The 19,831-nt window shown below is 37.9% G+C and overlaps 1 protein-coding gene across 1 annotated transcript in view; it reads left to right on the top strand.

Moving 5' to 3' along the window:
- znf618 (zinc finger protein 618) overlaps positions 1-19,831 on the top strand; it is a 60,796-nt gene that overhangs the window by 23,778 nt on the left and 17,187 nt on the right. Inside the window, exons 4-9 of the mRNA XM_056290946.1 lie at positions 6,023-6,112; positions 6,339-6,419; positions 8,340-8,429; positions 10,200-10,292; positions 18,063-18,140; positions 18,943-18,987. Coding sequence (XP_056146921.1) covers positions 6,023-6,112; positions 6,339-6,419; positions 8,340-8,429; positions 10,200-10,292; positions 18,063-18,140; positions 18,943-18,987 — 477 coding nt within the window. The remainder of the gene's footprint in view (positions 1-6,022; positions 6,113-6,338; positions 6,420-8,339; positions 8,430-10,199; positions 10,293-18,062; positions 18,141-18,942; positions 18,988-19,831) is intronic.

The following is a 19,831-nucleotide window of genomic DNA, read 5'->3' as shown; positions in this document are numbered from 1 at the left end:
TTCTACAAAGGAAGAATATCTTTATCCTTAATTTGATATTCCTCGATCCATGCAAAACACTCCCAACAAACAGTTGAAACAAAACAAAAGTTGAGTACCCAAAAGAATAAATAAATAAAATTATATATATATATATATATATATATATATATATATATATAGCATTTATTTTTCTGAAACCGTCAATGGTGTTGAGTGCTCGACTAATGAGGAGCGGAATATCAACACAGATTCAGGGAAAAAAGTTTTTTTGTTTTTTGTTTTTTTTTTCCCTGTATGGACTGCAGTGCTTTTAAAACTTTTTTTTCCTGTATCTGTGTTGATATATATATATAAAATTGATATTCCACTCCTCATTAGTTGAGCACTGCTATCAACACCATTGACGGTTTTACACACACACACACACACACACACACACACACACACACACACACACACACACACATATATATATATATATATATATATGTATTCTAGTGAGTCAATTAAATTCTTTATGAGACAGTACAAGCCTGTTTCATGCCATAAGCAATCATCAGCTGTCATCGTCAGCTGATTGACAGCTGACGATTGCTTATGGCATGAAACAGGCTTGCACTGTCTCATAAAGAATTAAAGAATTTACTTGACTCACTGGAATATTTTGCTCCTTATTTGTTGAGCACTTTCCCTTCCATTGAGTGTTTCGTTTAACAAAGTTATATATATATACTAGCTGAGGTACCCGGCGTTGGCTGAGGAAAATGTTCTCACCAAAACAGCCAACATGATCTGATCTTTATAATATAATCGATGATGAAATATAGGATAATTTATGATATGATACATGTGATAAGTGAATGTAGAAGAAACTAATGTTATTAACGAAAAATATCAAATGTCATAATTTTCAGTCTATTCATCAAGCTTCTTTGCCAGTGTTTGTATTAATAGCTCATTGCTCAAGCGCATCAGGGTAAACCACATTGCGTGTCTTACTATTTAGGATTTAGGATCGAAAGCTCTTCTGTACTACCAGTTGTGGAGGCAGCTACATACAACTGGCCTTGTGAGAAACATTGAGCAGAAAGATTTACTCCAATCTTTTTAAAAGTGTGTGTTGGTTTATGGTAAACATCAACAATAAGCTTCTTTGCCAATGTGTGTATTAATCGCTCGGTGCTCAAGCACATCAGGGTAAACCACGTTGCGTTTCTTACCATTTGGCACTAGGATAGGATAGAAAGCTTTTCTGCACTACCAGTTGTGGAGGCAGCTACATACAACTGGCCGTGTGAGAAACATGGAGCTGAAAGATTTGCTTCAATTGTTTTAAAAATCTGTGTTGGTTTATGGTAAACATCAACAATCAAATGTCCCCCATCACATATTGCAATTTCACAGTCTAAGAAGCCTAACCTGTCATTTTACAAACCCACCAAATTGTGCTCCAGTATTTCAATTTCAGGTTTGTTTGTTTATTTATTTGTATGTGGTCCATGTGGAGGTCACGTCACAAGCAGAATGAGCGAAATTACCTCAATGTCGCAAATAAATCAAGATTTTTACTTGGTTTTTGAAATATTTTTTGAACTGTGCAATACTTGGACAGTGCTAATTCTAAAGATACCTTGCTTTTTGTTCTACAATTAGTATTTCTGGAGTTTTAAGCAAACATACAAACGTAGACTCTCGCTTTATATATATATATACAGTGCATCCGGAAAGTATTCACACCCCTTCACTTTCCCCACATTTTGTTATGTTACAGCCTTATTCCAAAATGGATTAAATTCCTTTTTTTTTCCTCATCAATCTACACACAATACCCCATAATGACAAAGTGAAAAAGGTTTTGTAGAATTTTTTGCAAATTTATTAAAAATAAAAAACTGAAATATTGCATGTACATAAGTATTCACACCCTTTGCTATGACATTCAAAATTGAGCTCAGGTTCATCCTGTTTCCACTGATCATCCTTGAGATGTTTCTACATCTTGATTCGAGTCCACCCATAGTAAATTCCATTGATTGGACATGATTTGGACAGGCACACACCTGTCTATATAAGGTCCCACTGTTGACAGTGCATGTCAGAGCAGAAACCAAGCCATGAAGTCAAAGGAATTGTCTGTGGACCTCCGAGACAGGATTGTATCGAGGCACAGATCTGGGGAAGGGTACAAAATAATTCTACAGCTTTGAAGGTCCCGAAGAGCACAGTGGTCTCCATCATTCGTAAATGGAAGAAGTTTCGATCCACCAGGACTCTTCCTAGAGCTGGCTGCCCAGCCAAACGGAGCAATGGGGGAGAAGGGCCTTGGCCAAGAACCCGATGGTCACATACAGAGCTCCAGCGTTCCTCTGTGGAGATGGGAGAACCTTCCAGAAGGACAACCATCTCTGCAGCACTCCACCAATCAGGCCTTTGTGGTAGAGTGGCCAGACGGAAGCCTCTGCTCAGTAAAAGGCACATGACTGCCTGCTTGGAATTTGCCAGAAAGCACCTAAAGGACTCTCAGACCCTGAGAAACAAGATTCTCTGGTCTGATGAAACCAAGATTGAACTCTTTGGCCTGAATGCGAAACATCACATCTGGAGGAAACCAGGCACCTCTCATCACCTTGCTAATACCATCCCTACAGTGAAGCATGGTGGTGGCAGCATCATGCTGGGGGGATGTTTTTCAGCGGCAGGAACTGGGAGACTAGTCAGGATCGAGGGAAAGATGAATGGAGCAAAGTACAGAGAGATCCTTGATGAAAACCTGCTCCAGAGCGCTCAGGACCTCAGACTGGGGCGAAGGTTTACCTTTCAACATGACAACGACCCTAAGCACACAGCCAAGACAATGAAGGAGTGGCTTTGGGACAAGTCTGTGAATGTCTTTGAGTGGCCCAGCCAGAGCCCAGACTTGAACCCCATTGAACATCTCTGGAAAGACCTTAAAATAGCTGTGCAGTGACGCTCCCCATCTAACCTTACAGAGCTCGAGAGGAACTGCAGAGAAGAATGAGAGAAATACCCCAAATATAGGTGTGCCAAGCTTGTAGCTTCATACCCAAGAAGACTTGAGGCTGTAATCGCTGCCAAGGGTGCCTCAACCAAGTACTGAGTAAAGGGTGTGAATACTTATGTACATGCAATGTTTCAGTTTTTTATTTTTAATACATTTGCAAAAATTTCTACAAAACCTTTTTCGCTTTTTCATTATGGGGTATTGTATGTAGATTGATGAGAAAAAAAAGGAATTTAATCCATTTTGGAATAAGGCTGTAACATAACAAAATGTGGGGAAAGTGAATACTTTCCGGATGCACTGTATATATATATATATACTTATATATATAAGGATAATTATATATAGTAATAGTAACACGAGTAATTATCAATTGACAGTTAACTCAATAAGGTGCAATTTAAGTAAGCACCGATGTAGAAAGGTACCATGTTTAAGTACCTTTCTACATAACTGCTTACTTAGTTTGGGACACTCTGAAGGAAAGCCCTTGGTTATAAAAAATATAAAAAATATGGGCTGCAGAGTTGATGTATTGAGAGACCAGTGGGGTGGAACAAATCCAGGATGTGACCATGACTGTGGGTTGGGAAGTTAATATGTTGTGTGAAGTTGAAGCATTTTAGCCACTCCAGGAAATATATGGTATATTTACAGTCAGTGTCATCAATGTGGATATTAAAATCACCCAGGAGGAGAACAGAAGGTGAGATGGTACATAGCTGGGTCAGAAAATCAGAGAAGTCAGGGAAAAATTAGGGGTTTGGCTTGGGGGGGACGGTAGATAATGGCAGTGACCAAGGCAGTGGGATGAGAGAGTTTGAAGGCAAGTTGTTTGAAAGAATGAGTGTCAGGAATGGAAATTGTGGTTGTTTTCATGTCCTTCTTGTTAGCAGCAGCAACACCACCTCCCTGTCCCTCAAGATGAGGTTTATCAATATATGTGAGTCCTTCGGGTGTGGTCTGGTTCAGTGAGAAATTTTCGAGGGGTTTAAGCCATGTTTCACTGATGCAGAGGAAATCTAGGTTACTGTCAGTTATAAATGCATTCAGACTGAGGCTTTTGTTATTGAGTAAATGAGTGTTTAACAAAAGCAGTTTCAGACGATGTAGCTTTGTGATAGGTTACAAGGACTGAGGAAGCAGACGGAGATTGGACTGATTCATTTGTCGGATGCTGTGGTGATGGTGAGGGTAATGATGTCTGGGATGACCAAAATAGGGAATTTTTGAAAATAAAGCTCCCTTACCTCTTTTTTTTTCTTTGAATAATAAAGTGGTTGGTCAGTTCCAGGCGTTCATTCGCTGATCTAGACAGGAGTTCAGGTCATCATGCCACCAAATTCTGTGGAAGAATTTTCTTACAACAAAATAAATTCTTAAAATTGGCATTTGTAGAATGAAAACATCAGTTTGCTTTAATCTTGCAATTGTGGGCAGGGAGACCAGTGGCGTACAGTAGTTCTGATGGACTGCCCCCTGAATGTAAAAGAACAATATAGTGAATAGCAATATACATAGGATGTGGTTTAAATTCACAGGGTTGCAACAATTTCATTCACAATAGCATGATAGATTTACTTGCTCCAAGAGCAAGGTGAAAACAGTGTAAATGAATTAACATTGAATAGCATTTGTTTTGGCTGGGACATAGTGCGGTGTTCTTTGCTTAAACAAGAGTAGCTAGCATATAGAAAGGGCGGCTGTCTCACGGGGTGAGAGAGGAAGAATCCTCTAGGGAGTAAACAACCCCTTGTGAATAGGACACATAGCCTTTGAAACTGTAGTTAATGGTCACGCATATTTGTATATGAAACTGATTGTTGGTTTCGGTCGTTATGCAACTGTATTGATTATAAGGGTGGGGATACCTGCAGTCAGTTGAGACTGAAGAGGTCAATTAGATGAGTGATGAAACTTTGCAATAAACACTGTTTCCAGATGAACTGATTCAACTTTCTTTGATTTTCTTACCTGGATTATTGAGCATGCATAAAGACAGATAACTCAATAAGGCTCAAATTAAGTAAGGACATATGTAGAAAGGTACCAAGTTCTAAGTATCTTTGTACATCAGCGCTTACTTAGTTTGAGCTTCTCTGAAGGATTGTCCTTGATTATAACAAAGGTGAAAAAAATATACTTCCACGGTTTCAAGTGAGTCACACTCAAAATTGAGTGTGCAGGAACAGCCTGAGAAGCATTAGATGACCTTAATACCACATCGGTTTTTCAATTTTTTAATTGGAGGTAGTTTACTTATTTTGTTTCTGATATCCTGAATCTTGCTACCAAATAAAATAAGTGTGCTAGCTTCCAACTAGTCCACTAATAATAAAACTGGGATGTGTATAACATTGTAGAGGTAAGAAAAATGCTTCAACATCATCCTGGGTGGTGCTATTGGTCTGGTCAAAAAGGAGGATAGGACTGGCTGTGATGGGTAACATCCACTTTATTAATCTAAACAGGAAGAGATAGGACTGTTAAGCTCTGTGATATTTTGAAATAGTATGGACAATTTCAGACAAAATGGAATTGAAAAAAAAACTGGTCATGTTTATTTTTAAGACTCAATATTTTAAATATATTTGAATGTTAATTAAAAAAATTGTGTCTGACTATATTTGCATGTTCAATGACAGCACTATATCTATTATATCGGTTATACCTATTATTTATCTCCTAATAGGACTGGATTAACTAATAAAAATTATATCAAATGACTACCTTCTTAAATCCTCTCTGATAGCTTAAACAGGTTCATAAGCCATCAATGAAATACCACTAAAGAGGGATGAGTTTAGAACACAGTTTAACCTTTTAGCCTTTTTCTTTACCTTCACTTATATTTTCCATATAATGGATGTCTGGTTCCTTGTTATAGGTCACTTTATATTTTTCTTGCGTGGTAAGAATAACTTACATTTTGTTTCTTATCAACTAGACTGAGTTAATAGTCTAAAAAAGGAATAACTCATGTCATAAGTACTGTCTTGTCTCTGTTCCTGGCTATAGGTAGCTTCCGTTACTCCTGTGAGATATGTGGCAAGAAGTATAAGTACTACAGCTGTTTCCAGGAGCACCGTGACTTGCATGCAGTTGATGGTAACTAGCTTCCAATTTGTTCCCCAAAATTTGCTCAACTTTTTCTATTTTCAAATTTCCCTGTTTTCCTTTTAATTCCACTATCAAGTTTTTCCTCATCAAGTTTGCTTGTCTTCATTAATTTACAGAGTGAATACGAGAAATTTTTTAAGCATAGTTTACCGTGAACCATAGCATCAATTGTACAGTGAAAAGGTAATTGCCTTGTCCTCTCTCTCGCTCTCAGATCCATATGAACAGGTTGTGTTACCTGCTGATGACCTTAAAGAGGAAGAGCCAGTTGAACCCTATCAGAAAATCGGCCCAAGTAAGGCCCTGACATATCAACGCTTATTCAGTGATATGAAGTATCCATGCCTTTACATCCCAAATAAGTACTCTGAGCATATTAATATGCTGTTAGAATACATTATTATGTTTATCAGCAATGTCAGTACACAGTAGGGATCAAATGAATATTCAACAATATTGATAATGTCAACAGTAAAAAGTTGTTGACTAAAAGAAACATTGTTGACTAGTCGTTTGAATTTTCAAAGAAACTTTTGTTCAGGAATGGTAGTGATGCTTCGGTCCAGAAGACATCCAATGTTTGATGCCTCCCAATGCTGTGTGATGGAGACTGAAAGTCATTCATTCGAATGGTGGTTGAATGACCGACAGGAATGGATTATAATCTACATCTACTACTTCTACTACTACTTTCAGCTGCTCCCGTTAGGGGTCGCCACAGCGGTTCATCCGTTTCCATTTCTGCCTGTCCTCCGCATCTTCCTCTGTCACACCAGCCACATGCATGTCCTCCCTCACCACATCCGTAAACCTCCTCTTTGGCCTTCCTCTTTTCTTTTCGAAAACAAAAGGAACAGATTATAAATAATAATAACAATAATAATAATAATAATAATAAACTATTTGTATAGCACTTGTCAAAACACAGTTACAAAGTGCTTTACAGAACAAGATAAAATAGTATACACAGTAAAGATAAAAACAACAAAAACATAAATATAAGACCTGGTATAACAACGTATATAATAAAAACAAGTGAAATAAAAGAGGGATAGAACTAGACAAAGATGTTTATGGATGTGGTGATGGAGGACATGCAGGTGACTGGTGTGACAGAAACATGCAGAGGACAGGAAGAAATGGAAACGGATGATCCGCTGTGGTGACCCCTAACGGGAGCAGCCGAAAGTAGTAGTAGTAGTAGTAGTAGAACTACACAAAGAGATTTACTATAAAATACTGTAAAATTAGGTTTTGAGGAATGATTTCAAATCAAATCAAATTGAAATTGATTTAAAAAAATGGATTGATTGGATGGATTAATGTCCCTCCTGTAGCTGTTGATTTCATTGACTAACAGATGGCGGATGCATTGGAATTTCCTAAACTTGACATTGAAAAAGCCAGCTGGAAGTAGGAAATAAATGACAATGGCTACTTATAAACAAAAGATCCTTCCTTTATTTGGATAAACCACAAAAAAGAGCACTTTTTTTCAACAATGGAATGTCCACTGTTGGTTGATACTAATGGCATAGGTAATAATGGTTACCACTGAAATTATTTGAACCTTTTCCTCTCCAAAATATATCAACAATGGGTGTTTTCCCAATTATAATAACATAAAAACTAGACATTGACCTGTTGGAATATTTCATTCATCATGATAGCCATACTGCTGGCATGGCTGGTGGAGAGTTGCACTAGGGTTTCTACCATTTTCTTGGGCTTGTCATTATTTTGATAATTGATAGAGCATGCCTGTTACAACCAGCATGTCAAGCTAAAAGGTGACTAGTCAATTGTCCCCATAGTTGCAAGATTAGTTGATTAATCTTTGTTATGATCATTAGATTAGTCAATTATCAAAATAATCTTAGTTGCAGCCATAGTACACAGCTTGTGTCACATTGCATTCTTGGGTTCATCTTTATTTCAAATGTGAAATGTTGTACCTTACTTAACTATTTGGAACATTTTTTTTTGTATTATAACTGACATCAAGGTTGTTTTCTGCCTATTCTACATCATGGCCTCATAAGAAAATCTAATTTTAAAGAATGTTTCTTTGTAATTTTCAGTTAAAGGTAATTCATAAACTAAAAAATAAAGTATTTGGAACTGTACCAGTTGAACAGATTTATCATTAGACAAGCTGATATGTAAAAACTTTTTCCTCTTTTTTTGAAATTGTCTTTTGTTGTTGCTATGACAGAAACTGGAAGCTATGTGTGTGAGTTTTGTGGGAAGCAGTACAAGTATTTCAACCCATATCAGGAACATGTGGCTCTTCACACACCGATGGGTGAGTTTTGCTATCAGTTGCATTCTGTGTGACCTTATTTGGTCTTGGTAACAAATTAGATTTTATTGTCAGTTCTTTAAAGCGGTTGTAGACAACTTTCAACTTTCCCCTCTAGCGTTTCCAAGTGTTTTTATTGTTTGCGCCGCTGTTGCAAAGACAACCAGATCACTCTCCATTTATTAGCAGCCTAGCTACTTTCCAAAACAAGGAACACCAATAAGAATCCCAATTTGAACTACAAACCCATATTTCAGTGCTATGATAAAGGCAGAGTAAAACATCTGGTAGTATTAATAAGTAGGCAGGTTGTGTTACTTACTGATCCAGTAGAATGCCAACTGAATGTCAGTTTGGAACCTTCTCAAGTCCCATGTGTTGTATCGAACTCTGTTCCTCCACCGAGATCTGTTTCCCTCTAGCCAGAGTTTGATACAACACCAGGATGCTTATTAACCTTAACCTAACCTCAACCTAACCTTAACCTAACTTCAATCTAATGCTTACCTTAACCGACAGCTAACCTGTTTCCATGAATGCTCTCCACAAATGCTTCGTCTGGCTAGGGGAAAACAGATCTTGACAGGGAAACAGAATTTGATACAACACCGGAGCTTGCTCCATCGAGTGAATGCCCATCCGAGGTTCACTCTTATTTTACCTCTGTTTCTGTCACTCTCCCTCTTCGCCTTCTTTGCCTCTTCTGTCAATGGGGTTCTTTTTCTTTTGCCAGGTAGAGTTTCCACTGTCACTTAGGTTGTTCCACTGTCCACCATTTCCTCTACTGGGGATTGTTACTCGATAGCTACTGGGGAAAACAACAGTACTATCCTCTTCCTATTTTGGTTGCGTCATGGTTGACACACTTCCTTTGTGCCTTAAATTGAGCCTTCATTTTCCTGCGAGATCGTACCCAGTGGCAGACAGAATTGCATAGTGAAAGTGAGGCTTATAGGGAACAAATCTAAACACAGATGTTTAGATTTGTTCTATAGCCATTACACTGTGCAATCCACATTTACTTCATAAATATAAGTTGAATCAAAAAAGTTTTCTACTACTGCTTTAAATTATTAAGATTTATTTTTAGCTCGCTAACTGATGCATCTTGTAGTCTAAAAGCACCACAGAAACAGTATTATGCATTTCTTATCTGAAAATGTGCCTTAACATCTTTAAATACATAGTGAACTTTTCAGTGATGCAGTCCAAATTCTAGCCATTTTTACTTAATATAAGTGATATTTTAATGAGTAAAGTTTATGAGTTTGATGATATACCAAATTCTTTGCTGAAAATTTGTTTTTGTTCTCAGGTAATTTCTTGAGAGTGCTCATATCGAGAATTAAAATTTCATCGGAGTAAAAATGTAACTGAATATTTCTATGATGTAACATGCTCCTTCTACAAGTTTCTCTTAAAACTGTTGCAAGATGACAAGTTATTGTTCATGGCCCCAGAGGTCCATCTTGTATACCGTATGAGTATCATAGGCAGATGTATGTTGGCTCTGTACAGTTTTTCTTTGAGATATTCACAGATGCCATGAGGAATGAAAAGATTAATCAAAATAATACTGAGAGGTGTACTTGATGGGTTTTCATACTGATTTTGTTTTATTAAAGTTGCATCTTTAAAGAGTCCTCATAGATACTCTGTAATAAAGAATTTTAATGCTATCATATGTTTTGTTTTTTATATGTAATTTCAAACAATATTCACATAGCTGCTTCACCAATACTAGCAAATGATTCTGAGTTTCTCTCGATTCAGGTCGCTCTTTCGATATGAAATCACCTCGTGTACAGCAGAGAGGGAACATGGATATCAGTAAATACAGTCACAGCCAGTCGGGTAAGGAGAAAAGTAAGCATCAGCCTATTCTGCTATCATTTGGATAAGATACCTCAAATGTTATACTGTTATTTAACCTTATGTTGCGATGTGAGAAAGGTTGCTGTCTGGAAATATTTAAAATTATTATACTGACCTCCATTTATAAACAATATTAAATTCAAGCCTGCTTATATGCATGTGTGTATGCATCCATTTAGTGTACCATATATGCAATTCAAAATAAAGCTGATATATGTAGAACTTTGGTGATTATATCATCCTTGAATATCTTGTAATTGCACATACAGACAGGTGACAAATTAAAGGGAAAAAAACCAAAAACCTGTCTTATTAAGGTATTCGGCCACCACAAGCCACCAGAACAGCTTCAGGGCTCCTTGTCGTATAATCTACCAAACTCTGAACTCTAATGCAGGGATGGAACCCCATTCTTCCAAAAGATATTTTCCCTCATTTGTCAAGTCAATTTATTCATTTATATGTATTTGTACAGCCCATTATCACAAACTGCAAATTTGCCCCAGTGGGCTTGGTGTTTTGATGATGGTGATGGAGAGTGCTATCAAGCATATCGGTCCAAAATCTCCTATAAGTGTTTAAATCTGGTCACTACGAAGGCCATAGCATATGATTTACATAATTTTTATACTCATCAAGCCATTCAGTGACCCCCCCTCATGCCCTGTGGATGGGGGCTTTGTCATCCTGGAAGAGACCACCCCCATCAGGATAGAAATGTTTCATCATAGGATAAAGGTGATCACTCAGAATAACTTTGTATTGATTTGCAGTGACCCTTCCCTCTAAGGGGACAAGTGGACCCAAACCGTGCCAGGAAAATGCCCCCAACAGCATAACAGTGCCCCCAGACGGGGTCAACCATTCAGGTTTTTTTTTCCTTTTATTTGTCCCCCGTCTGTATGTTTGTCTATAGAAAAATGAGACAGAGTGAAAACTGGTTTATTCTATGTTTACATTTCACCCATGGGCAGATGTACTAACATGTTAGCACCAGTTTTAGGTGTAATTTCATTGCAACATGTGTCTAAAAACATGGCATAGCATGTACAAGCAGACTGCACATGGCTAAAAATGCATTTTGCTTGCCGCAGCAGCGCACAATGACTAGTTGCGCTTTTGCTATTCGTGCATATGCATTCGTGGGAGGGTCGAGGGAAAAGTGGGAGTTTTCATGCAAAAACATGGGAGGAGATGTGCAAGGAGAGACTGATTATGCATTCCGTTGTATTTATGAAAAATGCGGGGGGAAAGCGCACATCTCTTTTGCGGTGAAATTTCTCTGCCTCTTAAAAGCAGGTGTAATCCAGGTAGCACAAGAGAAAAAAGTTTAAACATAACACAGGGCTTGCCAGTTCAAATCCCTGTGTTACCTCCGGCTTGGTCAGGCATCCCTACAGACACAGTTGGCCGTGTCTGCGGGTGGGAAGCCAGATGTGGGTATGTGTCCTGGTCGCTGCACTAGCGCCTCCTCTGGTCAGGCGGGGCGCCTGTTCAGGGTGGAGGGGGAACTGGGGAGAATAGCGTGATCCTCCGACGCACTACGTCCCCCTGGTGAAACTTCTCACTGTCAGGGGAAAAGAAGTGGCTGGTGACTCCACGTGTATCAGAGGAGGCATGTGGTAGTCTGCAGCCCTCCCCGGATCAGCAGAGGGGGCGGAGCAGCAACCAGGATGGCTCAGAAGAGTGGGGTAATTGGCCGGGTACAATTGGGGAGAAAAAGGGGGGGAAATCCCCCCCCCCCCAAGAAAGTTTAAACATTAAAAATGAAATGCCAACAGCAACCTGTTGTATCACTGGTTACTTTTAATAGGATTGAAAGAGAATGAATATGAAGTCTGAGCGTAACAATGAACAATAATATCATCCAGTTACTTTTTAGCAACATTAGTTACATACATTAGTTAACATTAGTTACAACAGTAGTAGTAGTTGTCCTGTGCGGGTATATAAATAAAAAGTGAAGTTCACAAAGTCCAGAAGAAATTTCACAACGACCTATCTTAACAGACCAATAATTAGACTTTCATCTTGTAGAAAGGGCTCAGCCATGTCTATGCCCTGCATGCCTTCTACCTGTTCAGTGACCAGTGTCTGCTGTACAGTTTCTTCCAAAGCTGTTCATTCTCCTTGTTCTGGATGTCCTTCACGGCTCCACCAGTTTTGCACTATTAAAGGCAACCTTTTCCTTTTATCTCCTTTTAATGTCCTGCCATCTTTTTTGACTTCTTGCCCCTCCCTACGAGTAGCTGCTGTGGCATTAATTTTATTTGTTATAGCCGACCAAACAGATTTTTTTGGGGGGTGGGGATAGAATTATGCCCCTGAATATCTCTTGATTTGATGATACCTCATAGACAAGTATGTCTATTTCATGATTTCTAAACTTTTGTTTTAATTTTCTGAGTTGGTGGTTCCATGATGGATAAAGGGAGGCCCTTTCCATTGCTTTTTTTAAACCAGGCGCCGCAAATTACGTTTAGAGTGCAGTGACATGCGCTTGTTACACAATCGGTCGCAGGTTTGGTACATCCATTGGGTGGCACGGCGGCCCAGTTGTTAGTTAGGGCTGTCGCCTCACAGCAAGAAGGTCCTGGGTTTGAACCCCCAGGTTGTCCAACCTTGGGGGTCATCCCAGGTCATCCTCTGTGTGGAGTTTGCATGTTCTCCCCGTGTCTGCGTTGGGTTTTCTCCGGGTGCTCCAGTTTCCCCCACCATCAAAAAGACATGCATGTTAGGGTTAATACTCCTGTCTGTGTCCCTGACCAAGGCAATGGAAAGAAGAACTGGAGTTGGTCCCCGGATGCTGCACGGCAGCTGCCCACTCCTCCTAGCTACACAGCTAGGATGGGTTAAATGCAGAGCAGAATTTCCCCACAGGGATTAATAAAGTATAAAGTAATAAAGTATGCCCTGTGATGGTCTGGCGGCCTGTCCAGGGTGTCTCCCCGCCTGCCGCCCAATGACTGCTGGGATACGCTCCAACATCCCCACAACCCTGAGTAAGGATAACTGGTTTGGATAATGAATGAATGAATGAATGATTAATAAAGTATATCAAAATAAAAATAAAAAATCAACATAAAATGAAAAGGCACAGCGTGCGCTTTCTGCAGACTGGCCAAGTTGCTGTTTGTGCTGTGCTCTCTAACATATGTGCATCTGCACCTCAGTGTCCCCGGGCTTGAAACCTCGGGAATACTGCCATACTGCTTTATGGCACTCCTCATGTTACTGCCAATGACTGCATTGCACGACGCAGTAATGGTAGTTTTTCATTTGGATAGGTCAGGTTCACAAATATTTTGGGCTCACTGTGTTTCCTCACATTTTTTTGCAATGTTATCATGTTATTATGTCTCGCTAAGTACATAGCTAGACATAAGAGTAGCTACATAACAGAGTAGCTGTGCAGGTTGCTGACTTGGCTGAATAAACTATGCCCTCATCCACAACCACAGACATGGCCAACACTGGTCCAGAAGAAAATATTAGAAGGCTTCGTTCGGTAACACACTTTTTGACATACCCTTTGGTATTTCGCAGACATATTTAGGAGAAAGAAAGCCAGCACCACGTTGCTCTTCAGCTCTCAGAGCTCTCGCCAACGACTGAATGCCCTGCTTAGATTTACACTTGTTTTCAATTGTGCCCTATCACTGTACTTTACTTTTTTTGCTTCCTTTGATTGAGGCTCCTTCTTCCTTTTTCTTCTCAAGCTTTCTGCTATCCTCGCACCACATGCCATATTAACTATTTGTAGCGTCAGTGAAAGCAAGCCACCAAGTCATGCATCTGTTGTCTTACTGGATTAACCATCGGCTCTTGTATTCTGCTGTGACGCGTTTAACAGGTGTTGCACCTAAAACTGTGAACTGCCAGATTATGTGACCTCGCTTTTAAACCACACTATTTCAGGATACAGCAGTTGGCCAAGGTTAAATTTAAGTGTTAGGTTTGAGATGGTTTATTTAATACTTGTGTTTACTTTGGTTTAAGATTAGGTTTAGCATCTGGGGATGGAAGGAATAGTGTATTTTAAGGACAGGGTTTCATAATCTGATGGGTTACAGATTTGGTGTAACTATGGCACCAATTGTGGGGTTTCGAGCCCGGAGACAGAGTGGAAACTAAACACAGAATAAACCGATTTCCACCGTGATTGTCTCATTTTTCTACAGACGAACACATGTGCAATCACAAGATATTCGAGGATGATATAATCACATAGAAATTCTACACATAGCAGCTTTAAAGTAAGCAAGTATCAATTTTTTTTCCATGACCATGTTATTCACCTCTTAATGACTCTCCATTGAATCTTTGAAATGCCAAGATTTTTCTCCCTTTGCTTGTTTTTTCTTCCGTTTATGCAGTAATATTGTGTCATTTCATCTTGCACTGTCAAATTATTAGTATCAAGTCGCTGCAGCAGGTAAAAAGTCGTGTGAATCCTGAAAAAATCCTGACAATGGTGCAATGATATCACATCACCCTTTAAAATCTTTTGCAAATTGTGATTACTGGTATGGAAAACATGAGCACACACCATGGGCAGCGTCATGGCTGAGTTGTATGTATACCATGAGATACTTGTGAGAACGTAAACGAGTAAAATAAGCTGTGAGAATGTTAAGCTGCAAGCTAATGGTTGCCACCTGCTCTCTAAAATGTTTTGAATAACTTGTATTGTTGCTGCCCATAAACCATTCTCTCAGTGAAAGAATTGCAACAATGTCGAAAAACAAAACCAGAGAGAGTAGACAGCAGACCACCAAAAAAGGAAAAGAATTAGAAAAAAATGTCATTATCGTGAAAAGGACCATGTCTCTGGCTTTTTAAAAATCATACCCCATGCTTCTGTGCATTGTGCAAGTATGACAGAGGGCCTGAAATTCGGGTAATTTTACCATCTGTATATTTCTGACCAGTTTTATTCTTTTTTCTTTTTTACTTTAAATGATGACACTTTCTCGTGCAGAGGTAATTTCTTTTTGCTGTAAAACTCCATCCAAATGACCAGATAATTACTTAAAAATGTTGTCAATATTGCAGTGTTTCAATGTAAAATAACACTTTGTGTAGACAGCGAGGCTTCTTTCTAACAGTGAATGTGTTTTATTTCACTCTTAGCAAGAGAAGGGTGCAGCCTGGTTACAACAGCTTTATATTGCGCGGAACAAACTTTCTTCTTCCACGTGAATAACTCCCAACTAGCTACAGTCTCAATACTACAGGGCCACCTAGTGGACTAACATTCAATACACTCAAATTCACGTTACTACTTATCAAATTTATCTGGGACCATAGAAGTTCTTTTGATGTTGTGAATGCTGAGGCATTTGTATTTATGTTTAATTTTATACTTTGGATTTGTAACCTCTAGTTGTTAAAATCAGTCTTTGGTCAAAAATCTGGTTCTGGTTTCAGGCGATTTAGGTGCGGTATTGTAGGTGGGCAGTTGGCTAAGGTTCAAATTGCCCTTTTCTTGTTGTTGACCAAGCAATTTTGCACAAACAATGTGATTTGGTGAGATGCTGAACATAAATGATATAAGTGTACAATTCTGAAGTTAAAGTGAAATTGAATATTTGCTTAAAGTACTTCCAAGTAGACAAAAAAGTCAAGGATGAAAGGAAGTAACAGGTATCTTTCTGTACAGCTTGCAAAGAGCCTGAACAGATTTCCTTTCTTCAACAATGACTCTTCTGAAATGTTAGTGGCTCATAATCTTGTGCTAAATGAAAAATTTACAAGGAAGTAAATAATGAAATTTTTTGCAGTCTATCCCCTGATTTTTGCTCGACAATAAACTATTTGGTGCTTGTGCCAAAATAATATGAATGTCTTTGTTTCCTTCTCAAGCACACATTTTGATGGTCGCTGCATATCAGTGATCACATGTGCACCTAGTAAACACTCAACTATCAAAGCTCATATAGTTGCTCATATACCGATGGTACAGCGATGTGATGACTATGATGTTGACTGTAGCAGTTGAAAGCATAATTGTGGATGTTGTAATTTAACAGCTTGCAAACTGTTTTGCCAATAAGTGTGTGCAGGACTTGCTTTGGGAAAAAAGTCCCTTAAAGATTGTAAATTGACTTTGCTCATTTGATATCAGGAAGGGAGAGATGAACAGGTTTGAGTAATCACATAAACCTACTCAGCTTATGCAATGTAAATTCGTAATGATGTAGGAAATAGCTCTTTTAATATCTTTTTAAGCTGATATTGGCGTGGGACTTGTTGTTATTGCTGACTACTGAGCAAGAGGAGAGCTGATCCCGTGCAGGGAAAATTCTTTCTAAGCACTCCACACGGATAAATGATAGTTGGAAAACAATAAGCTGTTTATTTCTCTTTTAGATTACATGTATAGTATTTGTTATATAACTGGTAGTTTATTATTTTATTTTTTTTGTATAACTTTGCCCTGAAACAATATGCATATGATACATATGAACAAAAAGGTGGATTTTTTTAATATGGTGAGACTACAAGTTAAAATAATGACATTGATGTTCTTGTATTAGTTTTAGGATGATAACGTTTGCAAAATTGGGTTTTATTGTTATTTTTATTATGATGATGATGATGATGATGATGATGATTATTATTATTATTATTATTATTATACAAAAGTTGCTTCCATCTCTCTGTAGTGGATAGTAAATTCATAAAAAAGTATGGTTTGCACTGTTGTGTCACTTAACAATGACACCTTTTGTAGCCAAATGGTGCCACTTTCAAGGTCAAGTTTATTGTCATATGTCTTTAGAATGCAATGAAATTCTTGTGCTCTGTCTTTCTGTCTTAACACAAGGGACACAAGGACAAAGAACACAAGGACACGCCATCCAAAAAAAATGACAAAACAATTGATACAATTGTTTTGTCTTCACATATCACTATATGTGATTCTCTAGTATCGCTAACCAACATAACCCAGAGGGACTAACTGCACGAGAAAGACATGTTTAGTCCCAGTATTCTTATGAAAGTAAAACTTGTTTCTAACTACCCTGCTAAATAACAGCTTGAGGGATGCATGGAGAACTTGGTGCTGTTTCAATAAATTTGATTTCATTGCTGTTAGGTCCAAGCTAAAATGATTTTCCAAATATTGTGTTCAAAAATATATATCCCTATGTCTCAAAGATCTTTCTTTTTTTTGCTTATGCCTATAAAACTGTTGGCTTAAGCAAACCATTATTTTTATATTATACTTGTTAGTTTTTTTTAAATTTCATTTGATGTAAGATTCCTTGGATTGTGTTTTTACTGCATTAAGAGTACATTTTACATATGCTTATATGAATATGCACAATTTTTCTCAGCCACATCGCCTCACTGTTTCATTTTCATGTTTTTAAAGCAATCCCATTAATTCTCTTTTCTGTTATCTGTGGGATCTTCATCTGATCACCTGCTCCCCCTTCTCTTTTTGTGCTGAAAACCAGTCTGCCATAAAGAACTATTTAAAGCATGGCAAAGACTCGCATCCTAGAAGTGGGTCAAAAAGATGGAATGAGGAGGAGGAATTAGGCTCATATTGAAATGTCACATGAATATTTTGATCCTCTGTTAAGGCTATTAGAGTAACTGATGTGTAATGATGCAAGCCAAACTAAAGTGTAAATTGCATGTCTTTGACATTGTTTGTATTGTATTTTGTCATTTAGAAAAAAAACATTGCTATTCAAATTTGCTGTTTTGTGAAGGTGTTACTTAATCTTTCTATATTGTCATTTTTAGAAAGTCTCTTCAGTCGGAAGATGGAGAGTGCAATGCAGTCTAGCCTGGTTGACACAAACAGTTCACAGAATTCAAGTGGTGAGCATTAAGATACTTATGAGAATTTGTTTATGTCTGTCTGAACTGTATCATTGGTGCTAACAAGGTGGAAATTACTTCAGCTATGCCACTGTACAAGTATTTCTCTTGTAAATGACAAACATGGAGATGGCATTTTATGTACACAGTATTCTGTTTGATGTCTGGGCTTAAATGTGGGTAGATAGGGTGTCATGCTAAAGTATTATATGTTAATTTCTGAGCAAAACCATTTTCAATCACTTTTACTTTTTCCTCAGCTAGTGATCTTATAAATCCATGTAATCTCTAATAAGATGATTGTGTAAATATTTTTTTCATAGGACTGTTCTTGCTCTATTTTCTTTGCACTTATCCAACCTTCCACTCACCAATAATAGTAATGCTATTCTTTGAAGCGATACTTTGGCAAAGAATTTGACATCAATCATCGGATATAATACTGTGCCCCTAAGCTCATTCACAAAAATTGTCTCATCAGACTGAACTGTCATGCCGAATCCATAAAACTGTATAATTATACCACATTGGGGGGGAAGGAATATGGATTGCAAGATGAACTTGCAAGATTAATAAATACTGCTTGCATAGCTCTCTAAACAGACTTATCTTCATACATTGCAAAATCACAGACATCCATAACAAAACAAAATTGTCATTGCAACACATTTTTTGTTAAATTTATTGAAAGCCAGGTGAAAATTAAAGCCATTGATTAAACAAACAAGGGAAATGTTATAAAGAGTGTTGCTTGTAATTATTAGAGAGTGTTTGCTATATGTTTTTCTTGTCTCATTTAAAGGAACACCAAGCCCTCTGGTGGCGAGCTCCTTCTCTACATCACAGAGTAAGTCCAACCCCACCCACTTGCTAAAAACAGTATTTTGCATACCACCTCTTTTTTCATGTTGCCTTTTCTTTTTTCTTTTTTCTTTTTTTGGTGCTGTCATGCTTTCTTTTTTTTTTTGGGTAGTTACCCTTGAACATGTGTAGCATTTTCATTCTTCATCGAAGTGACGCTTCTAAATAGGATCACAGGAAGTTGAATCAATTCATTTCTGGGCACAATGTTTATTGAGAGAAATGTGTCATCACTCATCTAAGTGACCTCTTCAGTCTAAACTGACTGCAGGTATCCCCACCCTTATAAACAATACAGTGGCATAAGGACCAAAACCAACAATCGGTTTCATATGCAGACCTGGGCATGACCATTAACTACTAGATTTACAATGGCCATCTGTACTGTTCACAGAGGATTGGGGAATGTTTGCAATCACAGCATTGGAAGATGGTGACAGATGTACTCTTAATAGGATGAGTATAAATGAGCTTATTGCATGTCAGATTTTTTTCACATTTGGCGGTTTGACTGAATACTGAGAATTTTTTGCTGACTCAAAATCTGCCAGACTGTTAAGAGAATCAAAGTGTTGGAAACAATGCTTGCAAACATTGAAATCAGTTTATTTCAAACTGAAACCATTGATTCTTTGAAGAGAAAAATTGCATGGGGAAAAAGTGTTGGACAAATTTGACATTAGTTTCTCTCAAATGACGGACATTATTTTCTTCCAGCTGAAACCTTTTAGGGTTTAATTGTCGAGTCTGGATATAATAAAAAAAAAAATACAAATAAAAAATATAAATAAGTAAATAAAAATAATTATAAATAAACAAATATAATAATA

The sequence above is a fragment of the Lampris incognitus genome, chromosome 12 (assembly GCF_029633865.1).
Source record: "Lampris incognitus isolate fLamInc1 chromosome 12, fLamInc1.hap2, whole genome shotgun sequence".
Lineage (NCBI taxonomy): Eukaryota > Metazoa > Chordata > Actinopteri > Lampriformes > Lampridae > Lampris > Lampris incognitus.
This window is presented reverse-complemented; position numbering and strand designations above follow the sequence as displayed.